The following is a 19,222-nucleotide window of genomic DNA, read 5'->3' as shown; positions in this document are numbered from 1 at the left end:
GCGGCGGGTGGGCAGAGCCACATTAACCAGTAGGCTGATAAGGCTATAGCCTGAGGCCCTCCTATCTTTAAGCCTTACTGGTCAGGCAGGGGGCACAGCCGGGGCTGGGTGTGGGGGAGTGAGCTTGCAAAAGAAAGGCAAAGCAGCCCTCTGTGGCTTGGAAGGAGCTCAGCCACACTGCAAGGGATCCAGTTAACACTGGTGACCGGACACTAAAAATCCAGTTACCACGGAAACCTGTACCAACCATGGGTGTAGTTTGAGCAGGCATTGTCCCCCCACTATGCCCCCCACCCCCGATTTCTCCAGAGCTCTGCTTAGCTGTCAGGGAGGGAGGAGGCTCCCTCTGTCCCTCTCCTGGGCTGATGCTGCCTCCTGAGTCCTAGCGCCCATCACTGTCATCTTCTATGTGTGCTGGGTCCCGTTTCTGGACAACTGGTGAGCACCTGTGGGGGGATGGGGGGAAGGGGCAGTACCAGAGTGGTAGGTGGGAAGCTTGCACAGAATCTGCACACACTCTAACTCCAGCCAGGACGATTGCCCCTCCCATGTATAAGGAACGAATTCCCACACATTTGTAGGAAAAACAAAACAAGACATCCCATTCTGGATTCCAGTCCTTGAACTTTTACAGACCCTTCCATGGAGGGGCGTCAGGTGTATGATGTGCTGTGTTCAATACTGTAGTGAACTGTACTAAAAATCAAAGACATCCAATGTTTTTCTTTGGTGTATTTTTCTGTACTGGGATGCACAGGCCACCAAGTTCTTCCCTTATGCTCAGCCTAGTTCCACAGGCCAACGCATCTTTGTACTTTTAAGGGGTTGCAAAAGCACTGGAGGAAGCTCAACACACAATGTTGTAGGTTTCTCCCTCCCCGCTCCCTCAAGGATTTTAAATCCACTTCTTAGCAGGCTATGATAGAAAGACTGGCTGAATAGGCTAAAGGCAGGTTCTGTCCATTTGCTGGTTCTCTAGCCATTCAATCCATCATAAAAGTACCTCACATTTGATTTCTTTTGAGTTTAATTCCAAAAACTTAAAGCTAAATAAACCTGAAGTTAGTCCTTATTTTTCTGCCCCAACTCAAACGAACTTCTTTCCCGACTGGAAAATGTTGGGTAAGCATGGGATGTGTGAGATTCGAGATGGGAATGAGAACACAGGCCAAGTCCTGCTGACAGTTATTGACTTCAGGGAGAACAGATTTTTGCACAAGAATAGATTTTGGTTCCTCTGCTTTTTCACACGTGGTATAAGCAGAATCTCATTCACTTTCATCCCCTAAACTCTGAGTACTTAAGGAAAAAAAATAAGGTTTGCTTGATTTACACATGCACATGAAACAGGACACTCTCCCTTCATTCTAAACCAGCCTTAAACACCAGACCTAATGTAACAAGGGTCTCACTACAGCAGCTTTGGTTGGACTGTTCTTTTGAAAGATCCTTAATGGTTCTTCTAAAGTGCTGATTTTCAATGAAGTCTTTTTGTTCAGGGGGGCAGAGAACACAACAGGGAATGGGTCTGTTTTGTCAACTCCTAGTCATTCAAAAGCTGAAAGCCTTTAGATTAAGTTTGTTTAATGTTTGTACAGTGATTTTGAAGAGCTACAGTACAGAAGTGCTAAATATTGTGACTGGGCAACCATCTAAAGATCTGTGTCACTTCTAGCTGTTACCTTTTTCTTACAGAAAGCTTAAAACAAACAAATGCAAACCATAGGGGGCTGGTGGACACAGAACTCATGCTTTAAAAAACTCATGTCAGAGCTGCTGATCACACATTCTAGAATAGATAATACTTAGCCCTGCCATGAGTGCAGGGGACCGAACTAGATGACCTCTTGAGGTCCCTTCCAGTCCTGTGAGTCTATTCTATTATTCTAATTGTGGAAGAGCTGGTGACAGAATGGCCTGATGTAGTGAATTACTGGAGATTAACTACACAAACTGGGTTGCAGTATACTGTGCTTTAGGGTGCAGCCTTCGCAGATGCAAATAACTAGGATCCTAGCCATGTATAGGCTGGCAGTTTTTGCAAGAGTACAGTAATAAGTCTTGGCTTGCTGCAAACTTGATTAGTTACATCTTGCCTATATAAATTCCTTCCCTCTCTTTCTAATGTTTTCTGCTTCTTGGCCTAAACAGCAGTGTATGTGTTAAACAGCATGTAAAACCCAGGAGGAAATGAAGTGGGTATGTGGGTGTTATACCATTAGATATACATGCACTGTAATCACACTTTGGGAATCTTCTGGGTGAAAGGTGTTGTACAGATGTAATCTATGATCAATAATAGCATAGTGTTAACAGATGCAGAAGAATAACTTGTACCCATCCATTAACATGGTATGAAATCAAAGGCCAGTTGGCTCTTTGAAGTGATCTCTCTACCTCTGGGATCATATCTTTAATTTATAAAAGAAAGTTAATATAACAAAGCTACAGTACCAGGTGTCTAAAATGAATAGTTGTGTTTGTAACTTCTGATTGAACAAGATGTTCTCAGAATTTCCTAGTCATGTTATGCACAATAATTTCATCTCCTACAGGTTAGAGTACTATATACAGTATAATTTTAACTGAACATGTGAAATCAAAATTATTTTACATTAAAATAGCCTGGGAGGAGGGTCTGCACACAATATATAATTTTTGTTTGATTAAACAGTTCTCTTCATTTCTGTTATAACTGTACCACTTTAAATTCATATACATCATCAGGTCTCTTGAAAAATATTTCATCAAATTCAGTGGTGACACAAACAGTTGTGTAAATTGATAGGAAAATGTATGTAAGTGGCAAAGTATAACTTGCATCAATTTGGCATTTGCAAACCGAGTGCAATTTACAATAGTTTAGTGTCTGTGGAAGCCAACTAGAACCTTGACATAACTGGATGTTGGTTCAGGTAAGTGGGAGTTTCCCTTTCTTGTGCTGGGTCTGAATTTGGCCCTGGGAGTGTTGGGGAGGAGGAAAGTACTAAGGGGTGGGGAGTGTCTGCTTTACCTTACATCTTCTAGTTAGTTGCTTTTTCTGCTACCTGCCCCCTGCTGTGCATTCTCCACATATTATAACCTGTTTATTTCACTGCTGAACTTTGCCCAGAAACTTTCACAGAGTTGCACCTGCTTACTCCAGTCTTTTTTCAAGTAAACATGACCAAGCTATTTAATTTACATGCAGCTGCCAGAATGAGGGTTTTTTAATTCTGCAATATTCAAATTGAAAACAAATCAGCCAGTACCACACCTTGGCATCACAGCAGGTAGGGGGCTCTTAGAACAGAGATGCATTGTTAATATACTCCCTATTATCTGAACACATTTAAAAATGCACCATCTTGTTCTCTTCGATTAATGGGGCAACATATTAATGTATTATCTGCTGTTTTCAGGTTAAGTGCTAGCTAAGAATATTAGTTTTCATTAATGAAGATTCTACATTTTGCATTGTATAGAATGAATAACCCAAGATTTCTTATATACAAAACTGATCTTCATGTTCATCTTACTTATTACATGTAGATAATGGTTGGCTTTCAATCTTTTGTGCATTTAATAGCAACAAAACGTCTACCAGTTTTACCATAATGAAACTCTTCTGCAGAGTTCCTCAGTTAAACACAGAGGAGGAAATTGGGTTAGTTTTGAGGCCCAATTTAAAAAAAAAATTGGTTGCTATACTTTTTTTAAAAATCAGTCAACAAACAAATATTGTCCCCTATTTTGACATGGAAGGGAGAAGGGCAACCCAATAGATGCCCCCCTGAGGCCCACTTTCAGGTCATTTACGATAGGGAAGGGAAGGGAAGCTGCAAAAGAGAGAGAGATAGGGGAAGAGAAGGGTAGAAGCAAAAGTAGATGGAGAACTGCAATTAGAGGACACAGGGAGCCACAGAGAGAAGCACAGTGCTGGATGGCCCAAAATGGGCCAGATTCTGAGCTCGGTTCCATCAGTGGAAATCCTTTGGCTTACCAGTGCCCCCACAGAATGTACACTAACCCCCCAGTTACCTACCCCAGTAGGAACTCTTTGAAATCAAGGTACAGCAGATAGGTACTATGTTGTAGTTCCCACTGTGCCCTGACTTTTTTTGGCAATAAATGCAAGATTGGTGACGCAAACATTTATGAATTGGTGTTGATTTTGCCAAATTTGGCAGGGGGGAGGTTTTATATTTTTGGTTTGAAACACACTTTTCATTGCTCACAATCTAAACAAAACATTTCATGCAGAGTCACACCAAACATTTTATTCAACTCTAAACAAATTTTTACTTTTGAATTCTCCAAAAATTCTCATTTTTAATCTAACCCAAAACAATTTTTTGACTTTTTTCAAAATTGCCAGTAAACTGAAAAATCCATTATTAACCCAGCTCTACAGCCGTGCTCTCTAAGAGAGTACCAAAACCAGTTTCATCATGTCTATGCCTGCAACTATGCTATATTCACCACTCTGCACTGACATCCATTGTCATCAAAGGGTCAATTTGCTTCTGCAGGGAAGGCTCAGAACTCCCACCTATTTCAATGGGATCTGAGCACCTAGAATCTTTCTACCACCAGGTTGTACAAGCAAGTGGGTTCCTATCTGTATTTGTATTTACCACTCATCCTGACAGTTGCATCACAGAATTTAGGTTTATTTTCTAAACTAGAGAAGTCTGCAAAACTACTGAAATCAGACTGAGAAATATCAGTTTCTGGAGCTGTGTGTCCGTTTCATTTTGTACATTTTTAAATGCTGCAGTATAATGAAGTTTGGTTTTCTAGGTCATGTGTATAGGTCATCAAATCATACTATACAATACTGATTTTGGTTGAACAACATCTTTCACAAGCAGCTTTCTGTTCTTTGGTAATAAATTCCTGATTGCCGCTAAAATAACATTTGTTCTGAACTATTGTTAAAATATACAGGTATAGCAGTAAGGAATTCTTAGACTCTTGCCTGTCTTTAAGCTCAACAGTCTCTTCTCCTGAAATCTACCTAATAATATATATGCATCATGCTGTAGTTACTGAATAACCATTCTTTCTCATTTCTTTGTTATGCTGCCTTTGCAACCCAGCTTTGAAGACAAAATTGGGGTAATACTATGCCACTTTTGCTTTGTGTATCTTTTAAAATAATGATATCATGAGTGAATAATGAGTTGAAACTTGACTTAATTACTACCTTGGTTTTGTTTTAGATGTACCAAGAAGATACTATGCATTCTCCCTGGATGCATGACTCCTTACATGTTTTTTGCGCAATCAGCGGAACATCTGGTGACGGAGGTTATGGCTCGCTTAGATCTACTGCCGAAATATAAAGAGATTTAGAAGTAGAAGTGACACTTTACAGATATTTCTCAGGAATACTTGGAGCTGTGCAAAGTTTGTTAAAATTCAAATGAGTGACTAGTATACATTCAGTATTCCCCCCCCCCTCAATTAACATGCTTTCAAACAGTGTTCTCGCTTATTTTGCTGAGCAACATTGAAAGTGCCCAGACAATTGCACCACTGTGCTTGTTTTGTACTTTTTTTAGTTAAATGTATACAGTACACTGAAAGGCATTTATCAAAGTATGTACTGAATTGCTTAATTATGAGTTGAAATTGTAATGGTAGTCTGTAAAGTTGTAATATGGAATATAATAAAGTGTAAAACTGCTTTGTAAGTAGAAAGTGGAGTACAGCATATAGAAATTACCCCTCTGCAATATTTGCTGCTATATTCCCAGTCTCTTGTGGGCATGGGGTATGCAGGTTGGTGTGGAAGTCAACCTGCCCTCAGAGCACTTGTGAGCAGGAGCAGTGGTGCCAGTCATGGTGCAAAACGTTTTCACTGCCCCATCCCGCAGCAGTCAAGCCTCCAATATATTTTTTAAAAGCTGAATGGTACGGTGGTACAGCACTTCCTAGAAGCTGGTACCTAGGGCAACAGCCCTGCTCGCCCATCCCTAGAAGCATCCCTGCTCCTGAGAGAGCCTGTCTTGCTAGAAAGTGATTTAGGCTGTATATGCTACTTATGCACCAAGAGGCATTACTATACAATAGCTATACTTACTTAGTTTGAATCCTGCATATATCACATTTAACACCTAATGCAGACACCACATAGTCCACAAATAGATGGTCTGTCAGGTGAATCGGGAATCCTTGTTGAGCCTCTGGGAGACTTACCTCAGCTGGCTTTTTGCCTCTCGTACACTGTCTGCTTGAGGAACCATCATTATGACTAAGCAAGATCTCTGATAATACAAGCCTTTGTTTATCTAACTCTTCCTCTTTATCATTCATGGGATAGAAGCTGAATAAACCTTGAGAGATCCTGTGTGATGCAGTTATTACATTTTATGTATAAGATAAATAATTAGAGAATTTAAAGTGGGTCTGGGAGTCTAAAGTGCTTTAGCAGCTTTCAGAAAATTCTAATGTCGTGCAAGGTCTATTTTAAAGAAAGAAGGGTTTTTCACTGGAAATTTCTCAGACTGAAATAACTTTTATTAACTAGACTTTTTACATCTTGTGACAAACCTCAGTGTTCATTCCCCTATGCAGGATGGATCTCCTAGAGTTGTATCTCTCAAAACAACTTTTCAGATAAATGTTGCTTTTTCTGGCAGATGGTTGAGGGACATTTAAGTACAAAGGGATTTAGTCTTTAGTGAATTTCACATGCCCTCATACAGCATCTGTGTCTCTTTCATATCAATGGGACTTATTCATATGTGGGAAGAGGAAAATGGATCCTCAAACTACTCAATAATTCCTTCATGCATTATCTTTCGTCCAACAACAAATGTAATGTCTTTATTTTCAAATCACTCCTACTGTTAATACAATTCCATGCATCCTAGTGTCTGTAGAGCTTTTAATTTTGACATTAATAAAAGCAGGTGCATAACAAAATGTATACAAATATATACAAGAGACTCTAGCTAGGTTTTGACATGGGAAAGGTGTCTGAGCGCATTCAACCCTATGAAATGCTAAACCTCTAATCTCTATAATAAAAGTGGTCTATAATAAAACTAGCAAATAGTCCACATGCTATGTATGGTAGCTGTCCTTTATGGGGAGCTATGACCTAGCCTTCCCATAACTGGCCCAGGTGGCTGATTAGTAAATAAAGGTTACCTAAATTCAGTTAGAAGGGAATACTCCAAGGGGCGACAGGAAGCTCCTGTGGGGAGGAGAAACTGAACCTAGAGGGTGAGCTCTCTGGGGAACCCACCAAAATGTTGAATCTATAAGAGGTGCTCCTAGAGAGGGGAGCCTCCTATATGGAGGACTGCAATCAGCCAGCATCCAAGGGGAGCTGCTCTCAGCCAGGAGTCTCCTTGGCAGTGACCAGAAGCCTGGCCTGGAAAGGATCACCTGCTGTCCCTGGAAAAGAGTCGCTGTGGATGGACCTCTGACTTCAGAGAAGGATCTTACTTCAGTGAGGTAAGAGGCCTAACACCAGGTGCAGAGACTGGAACCAAGAGACCCCCCAGAAGGAAGTACCTGGGTAGAGAGAGCACTGGGCTCGGGTGTGGGATGGCTAGAGCAGGAATGACCTAGTCTCCCGGCTGAGATGTTGAAGTGAAAGTTTTGTTCATGTCCTCTGTTGCATTTTCTGTTAACAAATGAGATCCTCCACAAGGAGGTTCTCTTTAGCACCTGATGGTCTGTTTGGCCTTGTTGATACCCTGGGCGAGGGGAAAATCAACTAAGGGCTCATCTGCAACCCTATGTCTGCCTGCATGGGACACGGCAGGTAGCCTGGAATGATGACAGTGGAAAATGGCAAAAATTAATAGAGTGTCCTGGGAAGGAGATTGAGAGTTCCATTACTTTTAGTAGTAAGCAAAATATAGATACTCCTGTTTCGCAAACAGATCATGTTTCTGCTTGTACGTGCTTGTGTTCCAGCCAGGATCCAAATTTAGTTTCACAGAAAGAGGAAGAGAGATTAGTACATTTAGTTATAGTCATTACTATCTTGGTCATCAGCTTTCTTTGAGGAATGTTTAAGGACAGATAGTGGGCGTATTCCAAATTATGCTTTGAAAAGATAAATATGTTTATCAGTGACTGCAATAAATGGCCTTATCTGTCCATTAATAGCAACCAGCAGTACTGAAAACATGTTCTGGTACACAGGGACAGAAAGCAATGTAGCAAAAAAGTTTCCAAGCTATAGGCACTGATGCTATCTCAAATGCCATAGCCACACTAATAGTTATTGCTGATGCTGTTCCTGGTGATGACAATGTGATTGTTCCTGGTCGCTTTATACTCCCTAGTGTTCCCAGCTGACATTCTGGAGAGAGTTTTCAACAATATATATTATGGCACCAACATACACATGTTCAGGAACAAACAGGTAATATGCAAACACTCAACTGTTTGCAGGCAAACTAAATATTTTGTGCCCACCTCCATATTTTGCAGACACAACATGCACTTAGGGTCAGAATGAGCAGGGCATGGAATGCTGTCAATGGGCATTGAGGGCACTCAGCTTCTCACAATATCAGGAGCCATTTTGATGTTTTGTGTTGTGAACGAGAAAAATAAGGAAAAGAGATGTAGAAAAGGTATCTATCAGCACTTTTCTTTGAGAGTATAACTATCACAGAATCATAGTATATCAGGGTTGGAAGGGACCTCAGGAGGTCATCTAGTCCAACCCCCTGCTCAAAGTAGGACCAACCCCAGCTAAATCATTCCCAGCCAGGGCTTTGTCAAGCCTGACCTTAAAAACTTCTAAGGAAGGAGATTCCACCACCTCCCTAGGTAACGCATTCCACTGTTTCACCACTCTCCTAGTGAAAAAGTTTTTCCTAATATCCAACCTAAACCTCCCCCACTGAAACTTGAGACCATTACTCCTTGTTCTGTCATCCGCTACCACTGAGAACAGTTTAGAGCCATCCTCTTTGGAACCCCCTTTCACATAGTTGAAAGCAGCTATCAAATCCCCCATCATTCTTCTCTTCCGCAGACTGAACAGTCCCAGTTCCCCCAGCCTCTCCTCATAACTGTGTTCCAGTCCCCTAATAATTTTTGTTGCCCTCCGCTGGACTCTTTCCAATTTTTCCACATCCTTCTTGTAGTGTGGGGCCCAAAACTGGTCACAGTACTCCAGATGAGGCCTCACCAATGTCGAATAGAGGGGAAAGATCATGTCCCTCGATCTGCTGGCAATGCCCCTACTTATACTTCCCAAAATGCCATTGACCTTTTTGGCAACAATGGCACACTGACGACTCATATCCAGCTTCTCGTCCACTGTAACCCCTAGGTCCTTTTCTGCAAAATTACTGCCTAGCCATTCAGTCCCTAGTCTGTAGCGGTGCATGGGATTCTTCTGTCCTAAGTGCAGGACTCTGCACTTGGCCCTGTTGAACCTCATCAGATTTCTTTCGGCCCGATCCTCCAATTTGTCTAGGGACCTCTGTATCCTATCCCTACCCTCCAGTGTAGCTACCTCTCCTCCCAGTTTAGTGTCATCTGCAAACTTGCTGAGGGTGCAATCCACGCCATCCTCCAGATCATTATTTAAGATATTGAACAAAACCGGCCCCAGGACCAACCCTTGGGGCACTCCACTTGATACCAGCTGCCAACTAGACATGGAGCCATTGTCTAAAGTCAAGGAACAACACATCCACTGCTTTCCCCTCATCCACAGAGCCAGTTATCTCATTATAGAAGGCAATTAGTCAGGCATGACTTGCCCTTGGTGAATCCAGGCTGACTGTTCCTGATCAGTTTCCTCTCCTCTAAGTATTTCAAAATTGATTCCTTGGGGACCTGCTCCATGATTTTTCCAGGAACTGAGGTGAGGCTGACTGGCATGTAGTTCCCAGGATCCTGCTCCTTCCCTTTTTAAAAGATGGGCACGCCCTTAGCCTTTTTCCAGTCATCCAGGACCTCCTCCAATCGCCATGAGTTTTCAAAGATAATGGCCAATGGCTCTGCAATCACATCCCCCACTCCTTTAGCATCCTCGGATGCAGTGCATCCGGTCCCATGGACTTGTGCTCATCCAGCTTTTCTAAATAGTCCTGAATCACTTCTTTCTCCACAGAGGGCTGGTCACCTCCTCCCCATATTGTGCTGCCCAGCACCATAGTCTGGGAGCTGACCTTGTTCGTGAAGACAGAGGCAAAAAAAGCATTGAGTACATTAGCTTCTTCCACATCCTCTGTCACTAGGTTGCCTCCTCCATTCAGTAAGGGGCCAACACTTTCACTGACCACCTTGTTGCTAACATAAAAACCCTTCTTGTTACTCTTAACATCCCTTTCTAGTTGCAAGTCCGTTTGTGATTTGGCCTTCCTGATTTCACTCCTGCATGCCTGAGCAATATTTTTATACTCCTCCCTGGTCATTTGTCCAAGCTTCCACTTCTTGTAAGCTTCTTTTTTGTGTTTAAGATCAGCAAGGATTTCACTGTGAAGCCAAGCTCGTCGCCTGCCATATTTACTATTCTTTCGACACATCGGGATGGTTTGTCCCTGTAACCTCAATAAGGATTCTTTAAAATACAGCCAGCTCTCCTGGGCCTTCTCCTGTGACCCAATCATAAGAACAGCCATACTGAGTCAGACTAAAAGTGCATCTAGCCCAGGAACTTGTCTTCCAACAGTGGCCAATGCCAGGTGCCCCAGAGGGAATTAACAGGTAATCATCAAGTGATCCAACCCCTGGCAAACAGAGGCTAGGGAAACCACCCATGCCCATCTTGGCTAATAGCAATTGATGGACCTACCCTCCATAAATTTATCTAGTTCTTTTTTGAACCCTTTTATAGTCTTGGCCTTCACAACATCCTATGGCAAAGAATTTCATGGGTTGACTTTGCGTTGTGTGAAGAAATACTTCCTTTTGTTTGTTTTAAGCCTGCAGCCTATTAATTTCATTTGGTGACACCTAGTTCTTGTGTTATAAGAAAGAGAGTAAATAACACTTCCTTATTTATGTTCTCCACACCAAGCATGATTTTATAGACCTCTATCATATCCCCCCTTAGTTGTCTCTTTTCCAAGCTGAAAAATCCCAGTTTTATTAATCTCTCCTCATATGGAAGCTGTACCATACCCTTAATCATTTTTGTTGCCCTTTTCTGAACCTTTCCAATTCCAATATATCTTTTTTGAGATGGGGTGACCACATCTGCATGCAGTATTCAAAATGCGGACATAACTTGGATTTATATAGAGGCAATACGATATTTTTTATCTTATTATCTATCCTTTTCTTAATGATTCCCAACATTCTGTTTGCCTTTTTGACTGCCATGGCACATCGAGTGGATGTTTTTAGAGAACTATCCACAATGACTCTTGAGTGGTAACATCTAATTTAGACCCCACCATTTTATATGTATAGTTGGGATTATGCTTTCTAATGTGCATTACTTAGCATTTATCAACACTGAATTTCATCTGCCATTTTGTTGTCCAGTCACCCAGTTTTGTGAGATCCTTTTGTAGCTCTTCACAGTCTGCTTGAGACTTAACGATCTTGAGTAGTTTTGCATCATCTCCAAATTTTGCCACCTCACTGTTTACCCCTTTTTCCAGATCAGTTATGAATATGTTCAATAGGACTGCTGTTCAGCTAAATTGCTAAGTAATGTGGTGGTGACACCCAGTAACATACAAAAGCTATCTCCAGAGAATTCTAAAATCTAGCTTTCCAACAAGAACATTACCTGTTTCTGGTTCCTCCTCGTTGGAATCCATAATCCAGCACAGGAACTGGGAGCAAACTCACACCTCCGGTGAGCCAGATAGAGGACATTTCACTAAGGCTCACTAAAAGGATTCTAGAAAGAGGACAGGAAAAACTAGTGGTACACTCTGCACTTCAGTGAATCTTTTACTTACTGAGCCTGATTCTGCTCTTGTTTCTACCAATATAGGACTCGAATATTGTTTTTTAAAGTGAATAGCTACACCACTGTAAAACTTGTCAGAGCAGAATTGGGTCAAATGCGTACTTGTATATACTTCCCACAACCCCAGATTACTATGCTAACCCCCCAAAATGTTGAGCTACTCCAAATGAAGGAGAGTTAATACTAAGTCATTTACTTGGGGATGCAGATTGAGGTAGTTGATACTAATTCAAACAGCTCCAGAGGAACATGCATTCCATTCAGCGTTACTAGAGCTACACTCACCAGGGCATCTCCTGAGTAAAACCAGGCACTAACCTAGATTAACTGTAAATATGGTATAGTTCCCCTAGAAATGAGACGATGACAGCAAACTGACCTCCCTCCTCACCTGGAGAAGATTCAGGAGGGTAGTGATCCAATTTTTGCTGCATCTTGCAGTTACAGATTCTGAGCCCAAAGTCTGTTGTTTTGGAATATATTTACCCTGACTGCCCACTTCAAGTATCTAAAATTAAGGGGCTCGACGCTGATCTCAGCTACTTCAGGGTAAATCTGAAATATACGTAGTTATCCTGGCTTTACAATTGGTGTATCTGAGATCAGAATGAAATCCCATTCTTATTGGATACTTGCAAGCTTGTAACAGCTGATAAAAGTTAGACACAGCTTTTTCTGTGCTGTGTGGCTGGGAAAATGGATCCAGCTCCCATGGGGTTAAGAAAGGAAGCCTGACATTGACAGCATTCAGCAACTGGAGCAACCTTCTGGCAATGCTTCCGCTGGCAGTAATTGCTGGAATTATTTATGCAAGGAATTATCATGACACTAATTTAACCATAAGTTAATTTACTAAAGCCAAACAACATTTATACAATCATTCTAAATATGTCTAAAAAGCCTAAATAATAAGCAATTTCCTACACCAAACAGTAACAAAACATTTATAACCATTTGATCAAGATGCTTACAACTGGGCTAAACCCAGGGGTATTCCGATCTAAAGTAGTCTGCTCCAACTTGATCAGACATGTATTAGCAATTCACTAGTGGTGTTATTGCCTGTTGCTAACTTAGCTAAAAACCAGGTTTGGGGGCAGTTTAGGGTCATTGCTAGTTCAAATGCACCATTCTTTCTTACTATTAGCTATCCCTGTTAATTGGAGCCTGTCAAGGTTCCTCCCCCACTCTGAACTCTAGGGTACAGATGTGGGGACCTGCATGAAAAACCTCCTAAGCTTATCTTTACCAGCTTAGGTCAAAACTTCCCCAAGGTACAAAATATTCCCCCCGTTGTCCTTGGACTGGCCGCTACCACCACCAAACTAATACTGGTTACTGGGGAAGAGCTGTTTGGACGCGTCCTTCCCCCCAAAATACTTCCCAAAACCTTGCACCCCACTTCCTGGACAAGGTTTGGTAAAAAGCCTCACCAATTTGCCTCGGTGACTACAGACCCAGACCCTTGGATCTTAAGAACAATGAATAATCCTCCCAACACTTGCACCCCCCCTTTCCTAGGAAATGTTGGATAAAAAGCCTCACCAATTTGCATAGGTGACCACTGACCCAAACCCTTGGATCTGAGAAAAATGAAAAAGCATTCAGTTTTCTTACAAGAAGACTTTTAATAAAAATAGAAGTAAATAGAAATAAAGAAATCCCCCCCTGTAAAATCAGGATGGTAGATATCTTACAGGGTAATTAGATTCAAAAACATAGAGAACCCCTCTAGGCAAAACCTTAAGTTACAAAAAAGATACACAGACAGAAATAGTTATTCTATTCAGCACAATTCTTTTCTCAGCCATTTAAAGAAATCATAATCTAACACATACCTAGCTAGATTACTTACTAAAAGTTCTAAGACTCCATTCCTGGTCTATCCCCGGTAAAGACCAGCATATAGACAGACACAGACCCTTTGTTTCTCTCCCTCCTCCCAGCTTTTGAAAGTATCTTGTCTCCTCATTGGTCATTTTGGTCAGGTGCCAGCGAGGTTACCTTTAGCTTCTTAACCCTTTACAGGTGAGAGGAGCTTTCCCCTGGCCAGGAGGGATTTCAAAGGGGTTTACCCTTCCCTTTATATTTATGACAGAGCTGCTACTTCCATCTGTCTTATCAGTTACCTTTCAGGTCCAATTAAGCCATATTCTTTCAAGGCCTTCCCACAAAGGCTAACAAACCTGCACTTTACATAACCTACAAAAATGTGTACATTTAAACTAATTTACCCCTTTATGTTCTACAGTAACTCTTCCTTTCACCCCTCACTCAGCTGGCACATTGCCTCTTCTGGGCCCTCTAGCTGCTGTGGAGCACTCATCAGCTAGGTCACTTTCCGGGACTCCAGGTGACAGTGCTGCACCCAAGACCTGTATTCCCTCTATTAATTGCCTCTGAACCTCCAGGCCTCAACAGTCCATCACACAGCTCCCCAGATGCCATCCCTCTGTATAAAGCTCCTCAAGTTTTGTTTAACCAGTGGAGGTCAGGGAGACGGAGACTATTATCCTTTATCTCCTTTCTTTCTCTCACTGTCTAGTCTCCTGCTGCCCACAAACAAAGAAGGGAAAGAGACTATAAAACGCTCTACAGAGATATCTCCAAGTCTTGCAAGATCCCTACATAAGCAACCTCTTCAGAGAGGAGACTACAATTGTTTATATGGGTTAGGGTCATGGATATTAACAAGGCTCCAGCTATTTGTAGTAAATAATATCTGTCAAGCGTTACTGCAAAATGAATTCAATGGTACTGACTTTTCATCTGGAAACCATACATATACAGGTTATAAAAGCGTATATAGGAAAGATGCTGTCAAAGCCCTCCCCCATCCTGCAAAGACACATGCTTAAAGGATCAGGACCTAAACTAGTAATTAATAGCAACTCGTTCCATGTCTGGTTTCTATTGTTACATGCCACTTATTGTAGCAACCAGAACAGAAATTCAGAGGCTTTCTACCAGACTACATTGTAAATTGTAAAACTGGTATATTTTAAAATATAATTTACTCAGAGAGACTAGCTTTTTTGGTAGTTTTACATTTTATACGATTGTACACCCTAACCTGTATTCTTAATTGCACAATTTAATTCAATGACAATCTATTCTGTGTGATTTTTGATATGGGGTGCAAGAACATATTTTGAGAACCAAAGGGGTACAGGCTGTAGTAAAGTTTAAGAACCACTGCTTTAGGACATGACTACGCTGTGCATAGACACCTATAGCTAGCCCATGCCAGCTGACTTGAGCTAAGGAGCTGCTTAATTGAGGTGCAGACATTCCCAACTCCCCTCACAAGGTCCTAGAGCCCAGGCCTGAATGTCTACACCACAATTAAACAGCTCCTTAGCCTGAGCCCAAGTCAGCTGGCACGGGCCAGCCACTGGGTTTAAATTGCAGGGACTTCTCAGCTAGCCCTGTTCTGGAGAGAAGCCCAGCAAGCAGGTGCTGAGAATCAGCCAACTCAGTTGTACAGAAACTAGTGATTAGGACTGATTTCCAGCTGAAGGATACAAAGGAGAGCTCCAAACTCCCTAACAGAGTTGATAGGATGCTTATTTGTGGTTGTAGTAGTAGAAGGCTGGGAGAAGGTAAGCTAAAGTAGCCATGAACCCATTAGGTAGGGGTGAAGATCAGACCCTTGAGCTACTAAAGGGCCCCACAATCTCACTCAGGAACGATAGCTTTTTGTTTGTTTGTGTGGTGAGGAATAAACTGAGCCCTGAGAAATAGGCTACAAACTGAACTGTGTATGGCGGAGTGCTTGTTTGTCCCAGGCTAGTGATTGGGTCTACTGGCCTAAATTTCAACAAAGCACAGGCGTAAGGTCCTAGTGAGTAATTCAGTGCAAGCAAGTGTGGCTCATAAGTTGAAAGCCCCAACAGAAAGAAAACCTACACAATGCATTGCTTAAGTGAGAGATTCAATCTATGAATCTACATCTTTGAAATCCACTGGAGTTATGAAGTCTCTAGAAAGGTGATCAATAGGTAAAATGTTTAACATTGTAGATTTGGCTCATACAAAATTGTTCAATTTGCCTGATGGACTGCTATGGTGTTTAGACGTTGCTTGTAATGATTAGAATTGGGAGCACTGGCTGTTGGGAGTCTGAGGGAGAGCTACTGAGGGTGCAGCAGCAGCTTGGAAAAGAGGTTTCCACTTCAAAAAAAGAAAGTCCTGTTGAAGTTTGTTACTACCTTGCCTGACTACTATAACAACGGCTTGGTTTTGTTTAAGGAAAACAACATGGCCCAATTTTGTTACCTTTATTCACCTTGATGTAGTACTTTGCTATGAATATTAAAAAAAAAATAATTGTTTTCAGTGGGACTATTCATGCAGTAAGGCAGTACTCAGCATGAGTAAGAATGGTGCAATTTGGTCTTCAGTAACATCTTTATTGTCTTACTGAAACACAAACTATTACTTTCATGAGGGTATTTAATCCAATCAAAATATTTGTATATCCTGAATTCTTCTCTTCAGGATTTATGCTGCCTTTGATGTGCCTGGCCTTCCTGCTGGGATTTACACATGTACAATGAGGAGAAACATTAGAAGTAGGGCTGGTAGTACCTCCTATTAAGGCTACTCAACACTTACTTACCCTTATAAAAGTCTGGTTTGGGTTGCTTATAGCTTTGCCAAACTTATAGGCAGGGTACTATGGAAAATAACGTATCAAAATGTGTACAGAGCTGAATTAAACCTGCACAGGCAATCTTACTTTAACATTTCCTCACTTTTGGGTGCTTGACTTTGCAAATTAATAATATTCTTTTAAAGTAGGGTGATAGTTTTTTCCCCATGTAATACACATTCTATCCTACAAACTGCAAGAACAGGCTGAATTTATAATTAATCATACAGTGATAACTGTACAATAAAATGAAATATAGCAATTTACTTTGGACAGAAACATCTGTTGGGCTTTTTGGCCCTTGGGGAAGGAGAACATAAAGAATGTATGGAGCCAAATTCATTGCTAGGGTAACTCTACTGTGGACAATACAGTGACATGGGATGAATTAAAGTCTGTGTGCCTGGGAAGAGAATCAAGAGGAAAGAAAACAAAAGAGAAAAATTAGAGTCAAAACTGAGGGAGGAGGGGGAAAGAGCTAGAAAATAAAAGAAAAACAGTCTACCAGGAATAGTGTTTCATGGTAGTCCCACAAAACCACCTCTGACTCCAGCAGAGCTTATAAATGTGTCCAAGAAGACTGTCAGCGGTGAGAGAGGAGGAGGCTGGGAAAGGAAATGCAGGGATTTATTCCAGGAATTGAAACCACAAGAGGCCGGACAGGAGTCAACACCAAGGAGACCCAGGAATCTGAAGTCTCAGATTAGAGAGTAATGAATATGGGAATGGATGTGACTGCCATCAAATACGTGGGAGAGTAGGAAAGCATAGTATGTTGTTGGAGCAGAGAGGAATGCAACATTCTGGGAGCTGGGTTGAAAAAATAAATGCAACAAAGATCTGGGAGGCAGGACAGAGAGTCGAGGACTGGAGTAATCTGTGATGCTGTTACTGCTCCGAGAAAGAGTGAGTGGATGGGGGGTGGAGGAAAGCAGAAGTGAGAAACTATACAGTGTAGTGCTGAGTAAGGGTGGAGACTGGGAGGCTGCCATATAGCTCAGGATCAAGCCCTTATGCTGTAGTTCCAGAAGCTCTGTGCTAGCAGGCATTGAGTGCCCTGTCAGAAACCTAGCAGTGAAAGCCTGACACATGTTCCAGTGTGTGTAAATTAAGCGACAGTGTTTCTATTTTGCTTGTCTTGGATACCATTTTACAGAGGTTAGGAGGTTCCCTAGACCTGCTTCTTTTCTTCTCCCACAACAATTAAAAAAAAAACTCAGAGGAAAAATACACTATTAAAACAGCATAATCCACACCCTAGAAGAATAGGGTCAGCTTCCCTTTTCCCAAAATGGCTGTGAACTCTAATGAATACTTGCAAAACTCTTCAGCTGGGAAGTTGAGTAAGTCAGACTACAGAATGTTAGTTTTACAGGTTTAGGAACAAGGAGAATTTTAGCTAATTCACTCTTAGGTCCACCAGCAGTTTAAAATTATTACCTAAAGTTCTGTATGGGCTAGACTTTTATCATTTGTATTGTGGTAACATCGAGCACATTAGATTGCTAGTTACTACACAAACAACACAAAAAAATGGTTCTTGTCCCCCAGAGTTTACAATCTCCTTTAGTTCTAATCTCATGTGTGTTCAAGGTGTAAATCAGGAATAACTCTCAAAGTCAGTGGAATTATACTGAGGCAATACAGGTGTAAGTGGGGCCTGGGCTACTCCTAAAAGTTAGGTTGACCTAGCTGCATGACAGGGCTGTGAAATGTTGTGCCCTGAGCATCACAGTTAGGGTGACAGGTTTCAGAGTAGCAGCCGTGTCAGTCTGTATTCGCAAAAAGAAAAGGAGTACTTGTAGCACCTTAGAGACTAACCCCCAGGGTAGACATTCCTATGTCCACAGAAGGATTCTTCTGTCAACCTAGCTGCTGCCTCTTGGAGAGATGGGTTACCTACATTGATAGACAAACTCCTGCCATCAACATAGGAAGCACCTGCACTATGGCGGCCCAGCTGTGGGACTGTAGCTGTAGGGGCTGTGCATATGCTAAGAATAGAATCAGGCCCTCTTATTGCAAGGGGCTTGTGAAGTCAGGCCAACCTAACACCTGGTGTAGATGTGGCTAGGTCAGTGGAATTCTTCCGCTGTCGTAGGAACCATCTTTCTGAAAGCTAAATAACTACATTGATGGAAAAAATCTTCTGTGTTGCGGTCAAAGCATCTACACTGTGGTGGGACAGCTGCAGGCTGTAGCTGTGCTGCTGTAGCATAGGGTCTGAACTCGGAAGCAGAGGCTAGGTGTCTGTGGACCCTTAGAAAGTCTGCTTAACACCTTGTCAATATAGGAACTCTCAAGAAAGTTAATGTGAATCAGCTACAGGTGTGAAGTCATCGGGCATAAGGATTAACTAGTTTATTCCTGAATGAGATTAGCCATATGGTTTAACATGCTTTAATTTAGGTGGATTGTCTTCACATCTTTAGTTGACTCTGGTTACATTTCCTGCGTGTCCCTGTGTAGACATGACCTAAGAGTTTGTAGTAGTGGGTCGGTATGAGGAAAACTGTTTGTAGTACAAGGTGGGTAGCAAGATGGGGGGGCGGGGGTGGAAAATAAAATGAATTTGCAGTAGTGGGTGGACAAGATAAATTCTAGGGTCTCTGAGGGTACGATGGATCCGTCTAGTGCTGGATTTCTAAAAGGGGGGCTGTAGTGGGAGCCTG

General features: G+C 41.8%; 1 protein-coding gene across 7 annotated transcripts in view; it reads left to right on the top strand.

The window, feature by feature from the left end:
- Window positions 1-6,945, top strand: part of DOCK11 (dedicator of cytokinesis 11) — a 132,138-nt gene extending 125,193 nt beyond the window's left edge. For 4 of the 7 annotated variants that reach the window (XM_078854286.1, XM_078854287.1, XM_078854284.1 and 1 more), the window contains one exon: window positions 5,205-6,943. In XM_078854286.1, coding sequence (XP_078710412.1) covers window positions 5,205-5,327 — 123 coding nt within the window. In that variant the 3' untranslated portion in view covers window positions 5,328-6,943. Of the gene's footprint in view, window positions 1-5,081; window positions 5,101-5,204 lie in introns of all 7 variants that reach the window. The other 3 variants (XM_078854288.1, XM_078854289.1, XM_078854285.1) reach the window with 3 other exon arrangements.
- Window positions 6,946-19,222: the final 12,277 nt, after the last annotated feature.

Source organism: Lepidochelys kempii, chromosome 9 (genome assembly GCF_965140285.1).
Source record: "Lepidochelys kempii isolate rLepKem1 chromosome 9, rLepKem1.hap1, whole genome shotgun sequence".
NCBI lineage: Eukaryota > Metazoa > Chordata > Testudines > Cheloniidae > Lepidochelys > Lepidochelys kempii.
Note: the sequence above shows the minus strand (reverse complement) of the source record. Positions and strands in the feature narration are given on the sequence as shown.